This window comes from Mesocricetus auratus, unplaced genomic scaffold (genome assembly GCF_017639785.1).
Source record: "Mesocricetus auratus isolate SY011 unplaced genomic scaffold, BCM_Maur_2.0 Super-Scaffold_100010, whole genome shotgun sequence".
In the NCBI taxonomy this organism is placed as follows: Eukaryota; Metazoa; Chordata; class Mammalia; order Rodentia; family Cricetidae; genus Mesocricetus; species Mesocricetus auratus.
The window spans coordinates 67,901,497-67,916,449 of record NW_024429194.1 but is presented as its reverse complement, the minus strand read 5'-3'; the positions used below and the strand labels follow the sequence as shown (position 1 = coordinate 67,916,449).

The 14,953-nt window shown below is 44.0% G+C and overlaps 1 protein-coding gene across 4 annotated transcripts in view; it reads right to left on the bottom strand.

Moving 5' to 3' along the window:
- Nucleotides 1–10,928, bottom strand: part of Rpap3 (RNA polymerase II associated protein 3) — a 31,747-nt gene extending 20,819 nt beyond the window's left edge. Inside the window, exons 1-5 of one of the 4 annotated variants that reach the window (XM_005067150.4) lie at nucleotides 10,844–10,928; nucleotides 7,668–7,826; nucleotides 6,063–6,203; nucleotides 2,094–2,216; nucleotides 489–616 (exon numbers count right to left, since the gene is read on the bottom strand). In XM_005067150.4, the coding sequence (XP_005067207.1) occupies nucleotides 489–616; nucleotides 2,094–2,216; nucleotides 6,063–6,203; nucleotides 7,668–7,820 (545 nt within the window). In that variant the 5' untranslated portion in view covers nucleotides 7,821–7,826; nucleotides 10,844–10,928. Of the gene's footprint in view, nucleotides 1–488; nucleotides 617–2,093; nucleotides 2,217–6,062; nucleotides 6,204–7,667; nucleotides 7,827–10,281; nucleotides 10,408–10,464; nucleotides 10,629–10,826 lie in introns of those variants that run through there. The other 3 variants (XM_021225495.2, XM_040753899.1, XM_013111373.3) reach the window with 3 other exon arrangements.
- Between the last annotated feature and the right edge of the window lie 4,025 nt (nucleotides 10,929–14,953).

Sequence of the window (14,953 nt, the reverse complement as noted above, 5' to 3'; positions counted from 1 at the left end):
ATTAGCAGGGAGGGAGGGAGGGAGGACTAGCAGTGGGGATAACTGAACCCCGGGGCATCAAGCTTGCCAGCCAAGCAACCCCCAGCAGAGCAACCAATCTTTTTTTTTTTTTTTTTAATGAATTAAGAACGTCATTACTTGGCTTTCACAGGAGGAACTCCTTACCACACCAACTCTGAGCACACAGTCTAGAGTATCTTACAGGGATTTGCAGAGAAAAAGAAATGCAGTGTGTTTTCAATCTCTGCTGCACTTTATTACAAAACCTTTTTGAAAACCAATCTCCAGGCTGGTGTGGTGGTGCACACCTTTCATCCAAACAGTCAGGAGGCAGAGACAGGTGGATCTCTGGTCTACAGTGAGTTCCAGACTACAGAATGAGACCTTGTCTCAAAAATGAAAAAAATACACAAAAACAAAAAAATTAGAAACCCAATCTACACACACACACACACAAAACCACTCACACACGTGTAGAAAGCCCTTACTTTTTCAATCTAAAGTAAGCTGACGCTCTGTTTGTTGGCAACACAGGATTATATGGGTCAGCATCCATGCCTTTTGTGTAGCATTCAATTGCTTCATCGTATTTTCCTTGTTTGAAATATTTATTGCCCTGAAAGAAAAGAGAATCAAGCAAAATGGGTTCAGTCCAAGAGCTCTGCCAGAAGAGTGAGAACAGTCAGCATCATGCTTTCCCTGACAGTGCCAGGCACAAGGCAGCACTGTAAACTAACCTGAAAGCAAAACAGAGCCTTTCAAAACCATTGAGGATACAGGACTGCCAATATTTTGGGTTCAGCTCCCAGGTTGACTCTGTTCTAGGGGGCTGGGGAACAAAAGGACACCTCTAAATGTCCTAAAGTTCCATAAGTCACCTGTCCTCTTGGTTAGAGAGGTCACAGATTTCAGAGTTGAACTCCAAGCAGTCCATCCTACAACGAGACTCAACACCAAGAAAAATGCCCTCAATACTTCTGAGACAAGTCATGCTGTTCACAAAACCTTGACCTATGCCAAAAGATGCCACAAGAAACAAAAGAAGACTAAAAGAGTCAAGAGACCTAAGCTAAAGAAAAAAGGTTGATTTTTGGCCACCTGTATGATCTTAAACATCCAACCAGTACAGCTAAAAAGTAAAAGGATTGGTAATAATTCAAAACAAACAACGTGACTAGACTTTTCAAAGGGACAGACAGTAATTCAGGCCTTTAGATGTCCTCATTAGCCCTAAGAGTAATGACACCCTCTCCTCCAGATTGTGTTCAACCCATCAAGCTACATCCCAAGTCCTCTTGTGTCCCACTAAGGACAGGTTGAGACTTCTGATCCCTGGATGGGGAAGCTCCATGACCCTGTTCAGTACAGAAACACTGAAGACTAAGGAATCAAAGTCTCACAGGCACAAACTGAGACAGACAGAAAGACAGGGAAAATTATTGAGACATGGAAAGGAAAAGGAACCTTTAACCCCAGAGTCTCTCATTAAAGCTTCACACTTGCTGAGAAGCAAAATTAACATTTGATGTGAAGGTTCCTAACATAAAAAATAGTATTCTCTTATGTTAAAATAGCAAAGCCCATACATAGATCCTGAGTGTGCATGACCTTGGGGAGGGCCTGATTCTTTCCCTTAAACAGAATTAGGCAACTACTACTCTGTTTGCAGTGGAGATGCCCTACCTCACCAACAGTATTTCTGTCAGGTGCCCTCTGGAACTACATTGTCATTTAATTTCGGTTTCTTAGTAATTCTTCAGACACGCCTTCAAAACCCACCCAATCAGTCTGACTGCTAGCCCACACCCACGCTGTCTTTCCTTCCGAGCACCCTTCTCATCTTAACTCTTCTGCTTAAGCCTGTGTTAAAATAATTCTATCAAAACCCTCCTCTCCAAAAGAGAAATGAGAGATCCTGAATGTTGCAAAACTAACTAAAGATGGCCTATTGTACACACTACCACCCAACAAGGATATAACCATTATATTCCCATTAAAATGGGAAGATCCCCAGAACCATGCTAAGAATTTTAGAATTCACATAATTTTACACACAGCCTTCCTCTAAGGAATCCAAAACTAACCTAAAGTACCTTTTCTTTTAGAACAAGAGCCTTCTGGGAATCCACGCGAACACCGTCATCTTCTGACTCTGATTCCTGGGACACAGAATCATGGGTGCTATCTTCCTTGTCAAGTTCATCAAGGATACTGTCCTGAAAACAGAAGCAAAGCAGGCTCATAATTATGTGGAGCTAAGGAAGCTGATTCCCTTCAACAGATGGAGGGACTTACATGAACATAAACGAAAGCCAAATACTCTCCTACAGTTAAGATTATAAGCAGAGTGGGCTGCAGCAATGCGCAGCATCTAAGAAACAGCTCACAACCACCTGGAACTGCAGCTCCAGGGGATCTAGTCTCCAAGAGCACCTGTACTCATTTGCACATACACTGTTAGTATTCAGGCATCTGTACTGGCCTGTCCTTGGGGTTCTGACAGGATGTGCCCTCAGCTGCAGCCATCAAGAGCACCTGTGCACATTCACTATGTTCCCTTTTAAAAGGGTCTTGTCTACCTCCCATATTCCTCTCTCTCTTTCTCTCCCTCTCTCTGTCTGCTCCTCCCCTCTTCTCTTCCCCTCTCCCCCACTTTCTTTTCTCCTGCTGCTCCCATCTCCATCTCCAGAGGCGGGTCTCCCCATTCTCCTTTCCCCTTTTTATGATCCCTTTCCCTAATTAAAAAAAAACCCTCTGCTTGAACCGTTTCATGGCATTTTTCTCTCCATCACTGCTTTTCTTAAATTACAACACACACATGCAGACACACATACCTACACATATTAAAACGAAAATAAATTTCACACACGGCACAAAAAATCAACTCTGAACCAGGCACGGTGGCACACACTTTTAATTCCAGCACTCAGGTAACAGAGGCAGATGGAGCTCTGCATATGAGGTCAGCCTGGCCCACAGAGTTCCAGGACATTCAGGATATACAGAGAAAAAAAGAATCAATCCTGGGAGCCAGTGAGATGCTTCAGTGGGTAAAGGTGCCTGCCACCAAGCCTGACAACCTGAGTTCAATCCCCAGAATCTACGTGCCAGAGAGGGAGAAGACTCACAAGCTGTCCTCTGACCTCCACATGTATGTATGGCATGTGCATGCCCACAGACACAGACACACACACACACACACAGACACAGACACACACACACACACACACACACACACACACACACACACCTTGAGCTTTGGTTTCATTAAAAAAAATAACAATTTATTGGGAAAACTGTTCAAGGAAGAATGAACTATGACCAGCTAGTTCCCTCTTAGGTACTTATGTCCTTAAACCCGGGTGAGACTACTCTTAGCAGGTTTATACATAATGGCTCCAAACTGGAAACCCATGTGTACATCAACAGGAGAATGGACACATATTGTGATGAATCCACATAACAGAATGAAAAACAACAAAAAGTACTGCTACCCTGCAAACAAAGCTAACAAAAGAAATCAAACACAAGAATGCAAACTGTATACTACATTTACATAAACTCTACAACGCAGAACTAATAATCCACAGTATGAGAGATCAGATAAGCTGTGGCTCTGAGGGGTTATCTGTCAGGGCACAAGGAGGCTTCTGGGATACCGAAATGCTTTATAACTGGAAAAGGACGTGGATTTTCTATGTATATACAGGAGAAAAATTCAAGAAGCTATGCACTTAAGATTGGGAACTTATATAATTATACTTTAGTAAATATGTTAAACAGCACTGGAAAAGTCTCCTTCAGACTGTGAGCTCATGTATTAATTTCATTATTGTACTCTAGGACATATATCTCCAGATACTTTTTTCAAAGGAATAAATACTATACAATATGTGCTAGTTATCCCAAGCTAGATTCGAACTCCTGGCAATCCAACTACTTCAGCATCTCAAGTGCTGGATACAGGCATGCACCATCATATCCAGCTCTATACACACACACACACACACACACACACACACACACACACACACACACACACACACACACACCCGTATCACATGTGTGCAGATGTCTGTGGAGACAAGAAGACAGAATCAGACCCCCTGGAACTGGAGTTACAGGCAGTTGGGAGTTGCCAGTAAGACCTAGGAACTGAACCCAAGTCTTCTGCAAGAGTAGCGAGTACCCTTAATGGTTGGGCCATTCTCCAGGCCCACCCCCTAATTTTTAAAAGACCATATTATGAGTGACTGTCTGCCAAGCCAAGCAACCAACATTTCAGGGAGCTCAGCTGCACCCCTGACACACAGAAGATCATCCAGCATGGTTGGTTGATGATTTACACCATATCATCTCCAGGGACTAGAGCAGACGAGTCTCACCTGCATATCCAGCAGCTCCTACCACTGGGCAAGTCTGCCCATGGCCTGAGGAAGGGACAAGAGTATACAGAGGGAAGGGAAGACTACATGGGGGCTCCATCTATGTAGCTGGGGAGACACCCTCACCCTTGCTGGGAAGGGCTTCCCAGGTGCAGCTGGTCTGGAGAGGAGTATCTACAGCCCTGAAGGCAATTCTTCATCTAGACTCTGTAAGAAAACCCATCCATTCATGAATTCCCCAGAGCAAGCAATTGTGCCTCAGTTTGTCATTTGGACCTTAGGAGGAATATTTTATATCTCTTCCAGAGAAGGAACTTCAACAGACTAAATAAATCTTTTAAAAAATAAACAAAAGACCAAGCACGGTAGTTGTATGTCTTTAAACCCACTACTTAGGAGAAAGCAGCAGGCAGATCTCTGTGAGTTCAAGGCCAGCCTGGTCTAAAAGAAATGAAAGAAAAGAGGAAAAAATAAAAGGCAAGCAAGAAAATAAATAAATGGTGCTAGAGAGATGGTTCAAGCCATTAAGAATGCTTGCTGCTCCCTCCTGCAGAGGACCCAGGTTTATTTCCCAGCATCCACAGTTCCCAACTACCTCTCTGGTTTCAGAAGATCTGACTCTCTCTTCTGGTCTCTGTACACCTACATACATGCAAGCAGAACATTCATACACACAAAACTAAATAAATCTTCCTAAAAACAAAACACACACAAAAAGTATTCTAAATTGAGCTGTCACTTCTCTCCTCCAGCATCCACACTTCTAACCATATCACTTTAAGAAGTATGAGTACAGAATAAGATGGGCCAACTGGCTAACAGGTTCCCTTCCATGGACTAATATGCTGGTAACTATCTGGACCCTTGGGAAAGGTTGAGGCCAAGCATGTCTAATCACCATGTGTGTCATATATGGGAAATGCGACACCCAGAGCTCACAGTAGTTATCTACCTAGGAAAGTAAAGTCCTACAATGGCCTTCTTGTGCTGGTCAGCTCTGTCAGGTCACCTAGATAGAAGGAACTTCATTTGAGAAAACGCCTCCATCAGATTGGCCTGTATGCAAACCTGTGGGGTAATCTTTTAATGTCAGAGGGCCCAGCCCACTATGGACAGAGCCACTCCTTGGCAGGTGGTTCAGGGTGTATAAGAAAGCAGGCTGACCAAGCTATGAAGAGTAAGTCAGTAAGTTTGAGTTTCTGTCCTGGCATCCTTTGATGATGCACTTTAACCTGTAAGATGTAACAAGACTGTTTCTACTTCAACAGCTTTTGGTCAGTGTTTCATTAATGGAGAAGCAAATCAGGACACTTACTTGGAGCTCACATGGTAATTTGGACCTGTCTATGATGTGACTTGACAGTCCCGAGGCTAAGGCAAGAGAATCACAAGTTCAAAGCTAGCTTGAACTATATATGAATCCACACACACAGACAGACAGACAGACAGACACACACACACACACACACAGAGAGAGAGAGAGAGAGAGAGAGAGAGAGAGAGAGAGAGAGAGAGAGAGCGCATAGGTGATACAGAACAATTATTTTTCACATAATCTGAGAGGGGGGCAGGCACAGGTGATACAGACACAATTATTTTTCACATAATCTGTGACTAGTAGCTACAGCAAGAAATGTTCATCTAATTACTAAAAAGTATACAACTAGATAAACTTACCACATCAAGTTTTGCCCAGGCATCATAATCGAAAGATTTTATTCTGTTTTTTGTGTTTTCCTCTTTGGTTTTTTTTGAAGAATCTTTAGCTTTGCCTTTCTTCTTTTTCCTAAAATTCCCATTTCGAATAGGAGGTAAATTCTACACAGGAGAAAGAAAAAAGTTTTGGGAACTTTGACACTTCACTCTGTTACTTTTGTATACTAACAACATACAAAATTATCACTGAATGATATATTCTTTTTTCCTTTTGGTTTATTGAGACAGGGTTTCTTTGGCTGTCCTGTAATTCTGCAGACCAGGCTGGCCTCCAACTCAGAGATCTGCCTCCTGAGTGCTGGGATTAAAGGCGTATGTCACCATGCCTAGCACTAAACGATATTTTCAAATAAGAATCTTTTTCAACTTAATTTTCAAGTGCTTCATTTTATAGTATTGATTACGGGAACTAGAGAAATGGCTCAGTGGCCAGGTATGCCTATAATCCCAATAGGACACAGAGTCGCAGATTCCAGGAGCTCTCAGGCCAGTCAGCCTAGCTACTCCGGCACAAGGTATGCAGGGTCACTGGAAGACCTTGTCCCCAAATACAAGGTGCTAAGGATACAGGAAGGCATCTCTACATGCACCACATTCAAACATGCAGGAGTGCACACGCCACACCTACACCACGCATACAACACATACATGCGCACGTGAAAAAAAAGCAGTGATTTTTAAGTTCAACTCATTATTTGATGAATGTTGTAGATTGTTCAATCACAAAAATATTAACTTGAAATCCAAATTATGCCTTTAAATTTACAACTCTAAACTCAAATTTCAAAAACTCACTGATTTTTAGTTAATATGTATGATAAATGAGTATAAGTTCAAAATATGATATGCCTCCAATTGCTACACACAACATGAAAACCTAGCCAGATTTAAACACACGGGATTAATACAAATAGCTCAACCTAGCTAGATGTGGTGGCACATACACTCAGGAGGCAGAGACAGGAGGATCTCTGTGAGTTCAAGGCCAGCCTGGTCTACACACTGAGTTCCAGGACAGCCAAGACAACATGAAATCTCTGTCTCCAAAAAACCAAAACAACAACAAAAGTATCGCATGACCATCCTATCAACAAACACCAAGACTTAGACTATCTTATGATAGTTAACACATTATTCAAACTTGGTAAGAAGCACAGCCTCTGAAAATGTTAATGGTGACACAAACCACCAGATCTCAGCATTTTTATGTTTTTGTTAGCAAGATCGCATGTAGCCCAGGCTAGATTCAAACTGTCTACAAAGCTAAGGAGGACCTTGAACTCTTGAGCCTTCTGCTTCTGCCTACTGAGTACTAGGATTACAGACAATTTCAGGCTTTTCGCAGCACATTCTACAAGGTCAAAATTTATTTTAAAGTAAGTTTCTGGATCAATAACACGCTCGGAAGACAAAAGTGCTTGCTGTGAGCCTGATGACTCAAGTTGGATTCCTGGAACCCACCAGAGAACCAGCTCCAGGGAGCTGTCCTTTGATTTCTAATCACATCTGTGGCATGCTGGCACATGTACACACACTAATAACAAATTATCAGAAGCCTTCATTCACCTCCTCAGGAACACCACTTTGTCTTCTGAGCTCCAGGTCCTTTTGTTTAATGTCATTTTCCCAATGCTCTAAGTCCCTCATGAAGTCCTGCAATTCCTCTGCATTTTGCTTCACTTGGAGCTGTAATTCAATCGCCTTACTTGTTGAAGTCATTCTGACCTGCAAAGTTTTAAGTACACAACCTCTGTTAAGTATTAGAATGGAGCCAGGCAGTGGTGGTGCACGCCTTTAATCCCAGCACTAGGGAGGCAGAGGTAGAAGAATCTCTGTGAGTTTGAGACCAACCTGGGTCTACAAGAGCTAGTTCCAGGACAGGCTCCAAAGTCACAGAGAAACCCTGTCCCCCTCCCCCCCAAAAAACAAAAGAATTAGAATGGCAGGGGCTGGACAGATGGCTCGGCCATTAAAGGCTAGGCTCACAACCAAAAATATAATAATTAGAATGGCAGGTGCTTAAATTTACAGTGGGAACACATCCTCATAAACCATAGTAACCTTTAAATAGAAAACTGCATTTAAACCTGGTGCGGTGGTACGTGCCTGTGAGGCCAGCCCTCAGAAGACTGTGGCAGTGGTATCAAGGTCAGCCTGAGGTGCTCAGCAAGGCCTCAGGGAGAATTCAACATGCCTACCCTTCTAAATGCAATGACACAGGGCACTGCCAAGTGTCAGCTGTTCACTATGATGATGGCGTGGCATAAATAAACATAAACCAGAGGGCAAAAATAGTAGAGTCAACCAAGTGTTCAAACCTCAGTTGGGTTTCAAAGAGTAGGCCAGCCAAATGAGTAACAGGAAGGAAAAGGCAGCAGAGAATGAAGAGGTTAGAAGTAGACACGGGACAAATCCTCAAGTGCCAGGTCATGGGGCGTTACATACATTCTAAAGACACATAAAGGCATCGATGGTAAAATAAAAATTCTTGATGACTGCTTAGGTTGAGAAGTTGGGAAGCAGAAAAAGATTTAAAATGATAGTCTATATTTCTGATTGGTAGAAACTAGTAATGTCATACTGAGTCAAGAAATGACATCTTGAGGGACTGGCAAGCCGGCTCAGTGACTGAAATGGTTGCCACTCAAGCCTGACAACTTAAGTCCAATTCCCAGTGACTGCAAAGTTGTCCTCTGACGTGTGCACCATGGCCCATGCACTCACCACCACACATCAAATACACACAGTAAAAACAAATCAAAATTTTGAAAAATGCAATTTTAAAAGGAAAACGGCTTATGTTGAGGGGGAAAAATGAATAATAAAATGACTTTAGTTTGGAATACTGAATATGAGTGCTTAGGGGCTATCAGAAGACATCTAGTATACAGAAAAGAACTAGAGTTAAATGTGGGTGGCACCAGCATTATTTTTTGTTTTTTGAGACTGGGTTTCTATGTGTAACAGTTCTGGTTGTCCTGGAACTCAATTTGTAGACCAGGCTGGCCATAAAGTCACAGAGATCCACCTGCCTCTGCCTACCAGTGCTGGGATTAAAGGTGTGCACCACCACCCCTGAAGACACCAGCATTAATAAAGGCAGAAATTCATCATGCTTAGCCACAGTAACTAATGGAATACTTTGGAATACTTAGGGAGCAGGACGCTGGGCAGAGCCTGAAAAACAGTACTACTTAGGAAACAGAAAGAGATGTCAACATCAGAAAAACTAGGCATCAGTACCTTGGGAGCTGGGAAGATATGAGAGCACTGTTGTTGCTAAAATTTCTAGGTTTACCCAGTAACCAGACACAGACCGTGACTCAACGATCCCATGTGGAGGTGGAGTTTTATTGGTGGACAGGAAGGGAAAGGGAGGTGAGAGGTAACCAACCCGTGCAGAGATGAGAGAGATGAGAGAGATGAGAGAGATGAGAGAGATGAGAGAGAGAGAGAGAGAGAGAGAGAGAGAGAGAGAGAGAGAGAGAGAGAGAGAGAGAGAGAGAGAGAGAGAGCATAAGCAGGCAGGGGTCAGTCCTTTAAAGGGGTCTTTGCACCTGCGTGGTTCTCACAGAACTCTGGGCTGGCCAGAGTGCTGCCTGAGTGCATCCTGCCAGGTAACAGGGCAGGCCAGCGTAATGCCTAAACCTTTCACTGGGGCTAGAGAAACTTTGTGCTTAGTAACATTAAGACTGGATCCATTGAGGGCACATAAGACTATAGCTGGGCACGACCGGTCATTGCTTTTGATTCCAGCTTTTCAGGGGGTAGAGAGTGCATCATCAGTAATTAAGGTAAACAGGAGAACTTAACTAATAATTTTTAAAGGGTTAGGATATGCACTTATCCAACATGTGAAAAAGATGCTGAGTTCAACCCCGAAGACTGTAGATAGATAGATAGATAGATAGATAGATAGATAGATAGATAGGAAGGAAGGGAAGGGGCTAAAGTGATAAGACTAGATACCTTAAGGTGGAGAAAATAAGAGTGGGGGAGGTTATAACAGCTCCCCTCCCCCCTACTAAAAAGAGACTGTTTCAGGTGTAAATGGATCTTCTGACTCAGCCTACACTGCACAGTTTAAGCGTCAAGCAGTGTCCGTATTTCATTAAGCGCATGCATTTCATTCATAAACAAAACTAGTATAATGGTTTGCTGGAGACAAACCAGTACAAACCGAAACAAGAGGCTGGAAAGCTTAGCCGTGTATGCCTTTAATCCCAGCACTCAGGCAGAGGCAGCCAGTTCGAGGCCAGCCTGGTCTATTACAAAGAGACTGGCAAGACAGGCGGTGCTACAGAGAAAACCAAAAAGACCATAAAATGCTGTAAGGTCGCAAGTCTCTTCTTCCGCCACCCACCCGCCCCGCGGGTCCTACAGCAGCCGGGGCTACAGAAGAGCAACCAGAAACTTCCAGCGCCTAGGGAAACGCCTTCACACTCTGTATCCAAGCAGCAAACCCCGCACAGCCGGCCAACAGGAAGCTGCCGGTGCGCGGCGCTCTCCGGACAGTGGCTCCGCGGCGCCCACCAGCGCAGACCGCCGAGCCGGGACGGAGAGCCAGGCCGAACGCGCAGGCCTGCCTGGGCGGCGCGCGGAGGAGCACACTCAGGAGCCGGCCGCACAGCCCCGCGGCCGGGCCACCGCCGCCTACTGCGGGCCAGGCCCAGCCCCGCCCCACGCTCCCGCCCGGCACCCCAGCGCCCCTGCAGCCAGCGGTACCGGGAAAGCGTGCTCACCCAGCGCGGCCGTCACCACACACCGCCGCCAGGGAGACGCGCGGCGTCAGACACCGCCTCCGGAGGCCGGAGCCTTCCCATAAGGCCCCGCGCGCCGCCCGCGCGTGCGCAGAAGGTTCAGCTCCCTCCCGCGCAGGCTTGTCTAGCTCCGCTAGCTTCGGGGGACAGACTTTTTTTTTTTTTTTTCCTGCTTGCAGGCCAGAAGAGGGCACCAGATCTCATGACAGATAGTTGTGAGCCACCACGTGGCTGCTGGGAGTTGAAGTGCGTTTAACCGCTGAGCCATCTCTCCAGACCCCAGACTGAATTAATTTATAAGCTAAGAGTGAGAACCCCAAAAGTGAGCCCATCCTGACATATTCCGACCGCCCCCCCGCCCTCCCCCCAGCAATAAGGTCGATTGTGTCTCTGAGAGCTGTCTTGCTCTTGGCTAATGAGATGCTTGTGGCCTCTATATGAGGATCATAGGAGAAAGTTACTATTACTTCTCAGAGAACTGTCTACGCTGGTAACCCTGCTGTTCTCCCTGTAAGGCTTGCATTTGGCTGCTTGTCTTCCTTGTACTTTTTTACTGGTAACGTTTTTCCTTCTCGAAGGGTATCTGTGGATCCCAGGTTTATGTCCGTCTTTAGATATACCCTGACTTATCTAAAACAGAGACTTTGAAACCTGTGCCTCTTGCTTCTGCCTCCTTTGTGAGTGAGCTTCTCCTACTGTAACAATTCTAAAGTTGTATGATGAAACACATACAATTTTTAAAAGTCCACAAACACAAAGCAGTTTTCAAATTGAATCCACTGTGTCATTCCCAAGTAAGATCAGTTAGTTATTCACAAATTTGACAACTTTAGAATCATCCAAGGAGGCAGTGGGGGGGGGGTCCCACACATGCTCACACGCTGATTTATGAATCTTACCCTAGAGGTTTGACTTAATCAGAAATCCAACCTCAGCATCAATCAGATACAGCATGAGATACAGCTGTGCAGTTCAATCTGAGGGCCACTAACCCAGGTGCCAGTCAATGATCTTCCCCACAAGGTCATATAATTAGAACCTCTCCTCCACTGTGTGATTGTTTATTTTAAATTCATTTAAAAGTAAAGATCAGAGGCTGGAGATATGTCTCCATGGTTAAGAATGCTATCTGGCCAGGCGATGGTGGTGCACACCTTTAATCCCAGCACTCAGGAGGCAGAGGCAGGTGGATCTCTGTGAGTTTGAGACCAGCCTGGTCCAGAGGAGCTAGTTCCAGGTCAGCCTCCAAAGACACAGAGAAACCCTGTGTCAAACACCCCACCCAAAAAAATAATAATAATAGTGCTGTCTGGTGGCTGGAGAAACGGCTCAGTGATTAAGAGTCCTGTCTGCTTTTCCAAAGGACCCTGGTTCAATTCCCAGCACCCACATGACAGTTTACACCTCTCTAACTCCAGTTCTAGGGGCCCTCTTCTGGCCTCCATCAGCACCAGGCATGCATGTGGTATACATACATATAGGCAAGCACATGTACACATAAAAATAAATATTTTTTTAGAATAGAGCATTAAAGATTTTGTTGATGGTAATGGTTAAATAAACTGGCTTTTAGCGAAGTGTGACCAAGGCTGGCCTTGAATTCATAGTTCTACTGTCTCTGTCTCTTCAGCATATCCTATTGTGTGCACAACATCACAACCATCAGGAGCCATTGCAGAGAAAACTGGCTTTAAAAACAATCTTAGTGTGCCTGGGCACACCTTTCATCTTAGCATTCCAGAGGCAGAAGCAGGTGGATCTCTGTGAGTTCAGGGTCTACATAGCAAATTCCAGGTCAACCAGAATCTTGTGGTGATACCCAACCTAAAAACTAAAAATAAAACTAACAATAGGGCTAGAGAGACAGCTTAGCAGTTAAGAGCGCTGGCTGCTCTTCCAGAGGACCTGGATTTGATTCCCATAGGTGACTCACAACTGTAACTCCAATTGCTGGAGAACCAACATCCTGGGCACCAGCCACACCCATCATACACAGACATACATGTAAGTAAAATGCCCATACACATAAAATTAAAATATTTGTAAAAATTAAAAAATCAGGGGGCTGAAGAGATGGCTCAGAGGTTAAGAGCACTGATTGCTCTTCCAGAGGTCCTGAGTTCAATTCCCAGCAACCACATGGTGGCTCACAACCATCTATAGTGAGATCTATCTGGTGCCCTCTTCTGGCCTACAGGCATACATGGGGATAGCACTCATAACAAAAAAAATTTAATAAATTAATTAAAAAATAAAAAATTAAATCATCTTCATATGTTTAAATTAATAATGAATATTTAAAATAGATATTGGTGTTCTTTTTTAATATGTATTTATTTACTATGTGTACAGTGTTCTGCCTGCCTGCACACCAGAAGAGGTCACCAGATCTCATAATAGATGGTTGTGAGTCACCGTGTGGGTACTGGTAATTTAACTCAGGACCTCTGGAAGAGCAATCAGTGCTCTTAACCTCTGAGCCATCTCTCCAGCCTGATATCAGTGTCCTTAGGAAAGCATTTGTTTTATTAATTTTGGGCAGGGTTGATTAAAAGTCGACAACAGGGCCAGTCAGTTGCTCCAGGAAAACTCCATAGCACCCTTGGGTGGTGAATCTTCCTTCCTTCTCCCCCCACCCTGTTGTGGAATATTAGTTTAAGATGTGTTACATTTGTTTGTGCTGTGGAATATTTGTTTAGTGATGCAAAGCTATATTGCATTGTTTTATGCGGCATTTGTTTAACACTGTAAAGCTGTGTTACTTTGCCTGACTAAAACACCCGACTGGTCTAATAAAGAGCTGAACAGCCAATAGCGAGACAGGAGAGAGGATAGGCAAGGCTGGCATACAGAGATAATAAATAGGAGAGAAGAAAAGGAGAGAAATAAGAAAAGGAGAAGGAGAGGGAGATTCCAGGGGCCAGCCACTGCCACATAGCTACACAGCCAGCCACAGAGTGAGAAGTAAAGAAAGGCATATAGAATAAAGAAAGGTAAGCCCAGAGGCAAAAGGTAGACAGGATAATTTAAGTTAGCAAAGCTGGCTAGAAACAAGCTAAGCCAAGGCTGGGCATTCATAAGTAAGAATAAGTCTCTGTGTACTTATTTGGGAGCTGTGTGGTAGGCTCCAAGAGAGTAAGAAAAATCAACAATCCCCCACCCCCCCAACCCCACCCCCACCCCGTGTATTCAGCACAATGTGTGTGCTGAATACAATCAAAAGGAGAAACACTAATTGTAATGGAAAGATCTCCATGGTCATTGCTTCCTAATTTTGAGGCACCACTGTTCCACTATGACAGATGTGAACAGTTTCTCTTTAGATGGCGGCATGCCTCCCACTTCTGTTGACTGTCTTTAAATGGGCTTCTATAAAAATGTGTCTTTCTGTTATTTGTTTATTTTTCTGTGAATGAACTCCAGTCATCCCAGTTGAATTTATTATTAATCTCTAAATAGTCGTTTTTGAAGAAACAATCTCTATATGTGCTTTATATGTTGAAATTGTAATAGTCAGTGGAAATAAGCATGCATTTATTACTGCAAAGGCGAAATGCTGCAATGACTATTGCAAATGCTATTAATTTCATGTCCCAATAATTGAGCTCTTTCAGTTAAGCGTAGAAAGATTCTACAACCATTATGAGTCTTAAGAAAGGGGTTCTTAAGCCAGGCAGTGGTGGCGCACCCCTTAAACCCAACACTCCAGAGGCAGAGGCAGGTGGTGGATCTCTGTGAGTTCGAGACCAGCCTGGTCTACAAATTGAGTTTCAGGACAGCCAGGGCTGTTACACAAAGAAACCCTGTCTTGAAAAACAAACAAACAAACAAACAAACAAACAAAAAGGTGTTGTTAGTTAAGTAACTTCTTTGTTGGTTGGGGTTTTTTCTTTTTCTTTACATTTGTTTGTTTTTCAGAACACTATGTAGCCCAGGCTTGCCTGAAACTTAATCTGTATCCAGACAAATCTTAAACTCAGTATCTTCCTGCCTCAGTGATGCACATCCATGGCGTTCACTCACAGACTCCCAAGTACTGGGGCTGTAGGGATGAACCGCCCTTGTTTACAAAGACAATGTGTGAGCCTTCGG